At 35.5% G+C, this 7,090-nt stretch overlaps 1 protein-coding gene across 1 annotated transcript; it reads left to right on the top strand.

Moving 5' to 3' along the window:
• Nucleotides 1–1,738: 1,738 nt before the first annotated feature.
• On the top strand, nucleotides 1,739–6,696 carry LOC143552137 (putative serine/threonine-protein kinase At1g54610). Its single transcript, XM_077042428.1, has 7 exons — nucleotides 1,739–2,044; nucleotides 2,962–3,249; nucleotides 4,737–5,054; nucleotides 5,152–5,379; nucleotides 5,821–5,921; nucleotides 6,011–6,134; nucleotides 6,218–6,696. Exons 1-7 carry the CDS (start codon nucleotides 1,739–1,741, stop codon nucleotides 6,572–6,574), a joined length of 1,722 nt encoding a protein of 573 aa, XP_076898543.1. The 3' UTR covers nucleotides 6,575–6,696.
• The last annotated feature ends 394 nt before the right edge of the window (nucleotides 6,697–7,090 follow it).

Raw genomic sequence — 7,090 nt, 5'->3', positions numbered from 1 at the left:
TCTCTCTATTTTAACCATGAATCAAGATAACCCAACGAACATAAACAACATTAACTATCATGTACCAAACTAGAAACGCGAACTGTGGATGCGTGAGGAGGAGGAAGGTGTATTGTCAATGGCGTGGATGGAGACCATTAACGCCGAAAAGAATGCTAGCTTTTGGTCAAGCGTTATTGAAAATTTTCAAGCCCGTATGGATCAAAGAATTTTCCGAAACGCTTATTAGTTATCCTAGTGAAATTGAGAGTGGTTTGCCATAAACGTGTAAGGTTTAACGCGCTCTGCCAACGCACTATATGGACTGACCTGATCAGTGAACCAAATAAAAGTTATAAATTTCACACTCAACAACTATCAGTTATACTACAGTTGTTGATAATTATAATTTATAAGACAATTTGACAGGATAATAATTTTTTCGTTGGCCAACGGATCCTCCAAATTGTGAGATAAAACCCGTTTAGTTCAAGGGTCCAACTAGTGAACACCACCTACTCGCCTAGTCTCCTATCATCACCTGGTGACGCCGAAACTTAATGATGATAGCAGGAATCAAACAGGAGTCATATGAAACATCAAATGTATTCCTCACCACCCTACCATCAACTCATTTGTGATTGGATAAGTATGGCTCAATTGAGTCAAAGAGTGTCTTTGAGGGGGAAAAAGTTAGAGTTGGTTGGAAATTAAAAGTTGAATCATTAGTTCATTTGGGTTTTCGTCTCATCATGCGTTACATCAAAGTGAGGTAGCATGGATCTTCAAATTTGAGGAGTATGGTAACCTAAATAAAAAAATGTTGTAAAATAAAAAAAAAGAAAAATTTCTAAAATAGCTCCTTTATAGAAAGAGATTCAAAACTTATCCCTCCTAAAGTGTTAACTTATGGTTGACGATGCGCTAAGTGTTAACTTATGGTTGACCATGCATTAAGTATTAATACTTAACGCATTGTCAACCATAAATTAATACTTAACTCATCGTTGATCATGTATTTGAAAATCTAACACATCATTGACTATGTGTTTGAAAGTTTAACACATTGTTCACTATGCGTTAACTAATTTGTCAGCGAGACTACCTAACACATTGTTGGCAATGCGTTTGAGGAGTAACAAATTAAAAAAAAAATAATTTTGAAGAGATATATTTGAAATTTCTCTCACACTTTTAGGGCCCGTTCGTTTCACGGACTTTTTTTAAAGGATTTGAAATTGGAATGGAATGGAATGGAATGTTTGAGAATCCCTTTCATGTGTTTGGTTGGTTAATATGTATTGGAATTGGAAGCTTCTTCATTCTCAGGGTTTTTTTTTTTTGAAGAACGAGGACAATGAAGGAAACGTTTTAGTTTTTTTACATTTTTCGTTTTTGATTTATATTTTGAGTTATGATTTTTTTATTAATTTTTTTGAATTTTTTTAAAGGGTTTTTATTTTCCATAACAATCCTTTCAAGTAGATGGGATTTTGAAATCTTATGAAACGTGAGATTTGATGGGATTTAGTTTCCATTCCCATTCTTTCATTTAATGAAACGAACATTTAAAATCCCATTCCTTAAGATTAATAACAAAATTTTGGAATGTTGACTAATTGAAGCTACAAACAAGCATCCAAATCTTAAAGCTATAAAAAGATTCCCAAAAAAACTAACTTCCGTTTAACTCTCTCTCTCTCTCTCTACAATCTCAACTGTACAGTGTTTTTATGGCGAATTAAGCTAAAGCCAAACCATGGGCTGTGTGCTCGGAACAACAAGAGCAGCTTCAGATCGCCGGTCAAAGTCAACGGAAGAATCATCTACTGTTAATATTAATACTCAGCCTACGCAAAACGTCCAACAGGTTAATGATGATGGAGGTGTTGAGAAGAGGATTAGAGAGATTGCTGGCGATGTTCGTGTCTATAAGCAGAAGCAGAACATAGGGCATGGTTTAACCGCTGCTCCGGAATGGCCGTCGTGGCTTTCCGACGTTGCCGGTGATGCTATCAAGGATTGGACGCCACGCCGGGCCAATTCGTTCGAGAAGATAGATAAGGTTGGTTTAAATTCAGAGTTCCGATCAAATACAAATTATTTAACCTGCTAAAAGTATGAATAGTATAGTATGAATAACTAGACTAATTAATTAATTATTATTACTTTACAGTTTTTTAAGTTACAGTAATTATTACAAATTACAAATGACTCATTACTCTATAGTTTTTTAAGTTGAGTAGTTATTATTATTATTATTATTATTATTATTATTATTATTATTATTATTACTACTCAGCAGTTTTTTAAGTCTTTTTTTCAACTCGAGCCGAGACTCAAATAAAGTTTGTTTAGTTATTGAGCCTGAGCTTGAGCTAAGCCTTGTATGGGAAGTTTGTATAGGCTCGGCGAAGCTTAACGAGCTTTGTGGATTTTTAAGTTTGTCGTATGTTAGACTTCTATGTATTGATTTTACAATGCATTACCGAGCTCAAGCCTAACTTAGGCTCGATTAAGGCACTACATGAACTCGAGCCTAGCTTAGGCTCGTTTAAGGTTCTTCGCAAAATATATAAAAATTAATTAAAAACGTATATAAACTAATTAATAAATACTAAGTGAGCCGAGTCCGAGCTTGGAAAAACAACTCACGAGCCAAACTCGAGATTTAGAAAAAAAGCTTGATACGAGCCTAGGCAGGCGAGCTCAAGCTCTTGTAAGTCAAAACGAGCCGGGCTTGAGTCTAGTTGAGCCCTGGCTCGGCTCGTTTACACCCATATTCTTGCTCTACAGTTTTTAAACTAGAGTAATTATTATTACTACTAGTTTTTCTAGCTAAAAAATGTAGAGCATTAAATATTAATAACTACTATAGCTATTTGTATATTTAGTAGGTTAAACCTCTTAATCTCATCATTTATCCATTTACATATAAACAATTTATTTATTGATTTGAACTTGTTATTGAATGATTATCAGATAGGGCAAGGGACATATAGCAATGTTTATAAAGCTAGGGATTTAATTACAGGGAAGATAGTTGCTTTGAAGAAGGTTAGGGTTGATACTTTAGAGCCTGAGAATGTTAAGTTTATGGCAAGAGAGATTTTAATATTAAAAAAACTTAATAATCATCCAAATATTATTAAGCTTGAAGGGTTGGTTACATCCAGAATGTCTTCCAGTCTTTACCTTGTGTTTGAATACATGGAGCATGATCTTTCTGGTTTAGCTGCTGTGCAAGGTGTCAAATTCACTGAGCCTCAGGTACATTTCAAGATCCAAATTGGCATATTTAATTTAGTTTTGTCAGTATATATGCCATCAATGAGTTGCAGGCATTGTTTGTTAGCTTTTAATGTGTACCATGGGTATCCAATGATATTAAGGAGAAAAATTGAAAATGACCAAAATGTCCATCTTATAGGTCAAAGTGTTCACAATGACTCGTTGTGATTGACCCACTGTTTCTAAAAATGTTCAGTATCTACAGGTGCAGACGACCCGAGCCCGAGCTCAGCTCGCTTAACTTACGCGGAGCTCGAGCTCAGTTCGTTTCGAGCTCTATTTTCAAAGCTCGAGCACGGCCCGTCAGTAGATTTTCAAGCTCGGGCTCTGCTCGTTTACTATTTATTAATTATTTTTTTTATATATTTATAATTATTTTTATATATTTTCTTCAAATATAATTTTGTGTATAAATATATATATATATATATATATATTTTATTTGTTTTTCCATAACATTATATATATTAATTAATAATTATTAAATACATATTTTAAAAAATTATATAAATGGCAGGCTTGTTTAGGCTCGCGAGCCGGCTCGAGCTTGATAAGTGAAGCTTAGGCTCGTTTATTAAACGGGCTTACTTTTAGGTTCGAGCTCGAGCTCAATCAAGCTTTTTAACGAGCCGATCTCGAGTAGCTCGCGAGCCGCTGGGCTCGTTAGCACTCCTAATGTCCATGCAAAATCCAGTCGAATCGATGACTTTTAATCATTAAATCGACGAGCGTTTTAGCAAACCAGACGACGTTACATGTCTTTATATAGGCGAATCAATTTTTTTAGAGAAACCGTCGATGCTGACAGGTTCCTTGCAGCCCATGTCTCCGGCAGACTGCCAGTTTTCAGGCAGATTGACATGTTTGTCCTGTCGACTGATGGGTTTTTTTTTATTGCCCAAAAAGCTATAAAGAAAATCCCAAAAGATGTTTATAATCAATCCAAAATCCACTCCTTTATCACATTCTTGTTGGGCTCTGTTAAGTGGACTCCACAAATTTGACAACAGCTTTAACTCTGTTTTAGCAAAGCTGGATCCTAAGCAAGAGCTTTAACTCTGTTATAACATTAAGATTTCAAATTATGAGATTTTTGGTGTTTTTAAACGAAATACAACAGTTTTTTAAAAAATCAACGGACGCCAAAAATCAACAAAAAATCCTGTCGGGCGCCAAAAAATTCTCATCAGACGCCAAAATAATCTCGTCACCAAAAATCTTGTGGGCAGTGCCAATATTTGAGAAAAATCTCTTCAACTCGACAGTAACCCAATACGTGGCAGAAATTGGTTGGCTAAAATTCCTGTCGAGTTAATGATTTAAAGTCGTCGATTCGACGGGATTTTGCGTGAATATTTTTGGAAAAGGTGGGTCAACTGGTCATTTTGTTGAGTTTGATCGGTAAATTGGGCATTTTGGTCATTTTCATTATTCTTATGGCGACTATTGAAATGAACCTTTTGCAGATCAAGTGCTTCATCAAACAGTTACTTTCTGGGCTTGAACATTGTCATAAGAACGGTGTGTTACACCGAGATATCAAGGGATCTAATTTGCTGATTGACGATGATGGTATTCTCAAAATAGCTGATTTTGGGTTAGCATCTTTTTATGATCCCCAAAATAAGCAACCGATGACTAGCCGTGTTGTTACTCTTTGGTACCGACCTCCCGAGCTTCTTCTTGGGGCCACTAATTATGGTGTTGGTGTTGACATGTGGAGTGCTGGTTGCATTTTGGCTGAGCTCCTTGCTGGCAAACCAATAATGCCAGGTCGCACCGAGGTAGAAAAGTTAAAAACCAGTTTTCGATGATAGTATAATAATATGATATCAGTAATGCACTAATATGTATTATATTTGGTTATGTTTTTAACTTTAGGTTGAACAGTTACACAAGATATTTAAATTATGCGGTTCGCCATCAGAGGAATATTGGAAGAGGCATCGATTGCCAAACGCCACTTTATTTAAGCCACGTCAGCCATACAAGCGTTGTACAGCAGAAACTTTTAAGGATTTTCCACCTTCTTCTCTTTCTTTATTAGAAAGTCTCCTAGCACTTGATCCGGATGAACGCATTTCTGCTCTTGCGTCCCTTAACAGTGATGTGAGTTTTGATTATTTTTTATACAAAATTAGTTGTTAATTGTGTGTTGATTAAATCTTTAAGCGGTATTCTAATGTGTGTGCATGTGTGTTTTTATTTTATTTTTTAAGATGATAAATGAAGTAGAGGTGGCAATTTCAGAAACAGGTCAAACGGGCCAAAAATTGCCTAACATCGTTTAAATGCTTACATTGTCCTAAGTTATTTTCTTTAAAAAAAAAACTATCTTATAATTTATAAAAGAGACAGTTTTCAAGTGTTTTTAATACATTAATAGTTTAGAAATCGTAAAAATGGTGCCTTGGTGGCTTGACCCGTTATCCAACCCGACCAATTAGCCACCTCGAGAACGAATCGACTCTCTCATATCATTGTGGCAATATGACAAAGCAGCTAACTTGGCTTATCTCTTTCTGAATATTGGATTCCCTGTCTATGCAGTTCTTCACCACTGAACCTTATGCTTGTGAGCCATCAGAATTACCAAAATACCCTCCCAGCAAAGAACTAGATGTCAAATTAAGGGATGAAGAAACCAGAAGGTTTTTTACTTTCTTCGTTTTTTTTAATCTTCTTACTCTCATGCATATATGCTTATGCGGGTTGCATTATTATTTCTAATTCTTCATAGGCGAAGAAATTTAACCGGGAAATCTCAAGTTGTTGAAGGAAATAAGAAAACAAGAACCCGCGATCGTGTGGGCCAGGCAATTCCAGCCCCCGAGGCGAATGCAGAGATCCAATCCAACTTAGATGTATGTTAACTTTTACTTAATATCTAATCGTTTTTCAAACATGTGATTAATAATTTGTTTGGTTTCTTGATTTTCATCTTCAGAGATGGAGAGTTGTAAAACAATCAAATGCCAAAAGCAAGAGCGAGAAATTCCCGCCTCCACATCGAGATGCAGCTGTCGGGCATCCACTTGACCCGTCACATAATGGCGGGCCTGTTTCTTTCGGTGCAGGTGACGACGACCCATCATTTAGCTCAGCTGTTTTTGACCCGAAATCTTCACAGTCAGTAAGTGAAATCGGGACCAGTAGTGGCCCGTCTAGGAGAAATCATAAAAGGGAACGGGCACAAACGGGTTCATCTCGTACGTTCATACGGGCCTTTTTCCCGGCTTCCATTAGTCTAAATATGGATCTAAGATTCAAAAGTAAAGAAGCGGTTCTTCGTAATCGAAGGTAGATAATTGATAATGATAAAAAAAAGGTAAAATAAATGGAGGTTAAGTTAAATCTTTTTGCGTTAGATATTTAATACATGTGTCTTGATTGCTATTTTTGATAACTTGTGGGTTTTATTTGAAGCCCAAGAGTTTGTATAAATCATGAACATGCTGCATAGAGTTTGGTTGAATTTCTTGTGGTTAAAGATTTTTTTTTTTTTTTTTTGAACGGCGAATTTCTGTACGTAAGAAACTTGAGCTAAAGACCTTCTCCCTTGGTTTGCCTATTGGTTAATTTATATATAACTTTGCTAAATATATGTTTTGAAAGGTTTGAGTTTCATGTTGAACAACTGTCACAATTATTGATCAGACGCCCTATATTGGCAATCATGTAGACACAAATTTAATATTATGACTAATTTGTACATATTATGTGCGTCATAGTTGATTTCTACATCACTACAAATAGTAGTTATGCATGATTAGGACAATTATAATAAAGTCGTCTTACAATTAAATAATAAAATAATTTG

This window comes from Bidens hawaiensis, unplaced genomic scaffold, assembly GCF_021521415.1.
Source record: "Bidens hawaiensis isolate Kalapana, Puna unplaced genomic scaffold, B.hawaiensis_p1.1 tig00001016_1, whole genome shotgun sequence".
Lineage (NCBI taxonomy): Eukaryota > Viridiplantae > Streptophyta > Magnoliopsida > Asterales > Asteraceae > Bidens > Bidens hawaiensis.
This window is presented reverse-complemented; position numbering and strand designations above follow the sequence as displayed.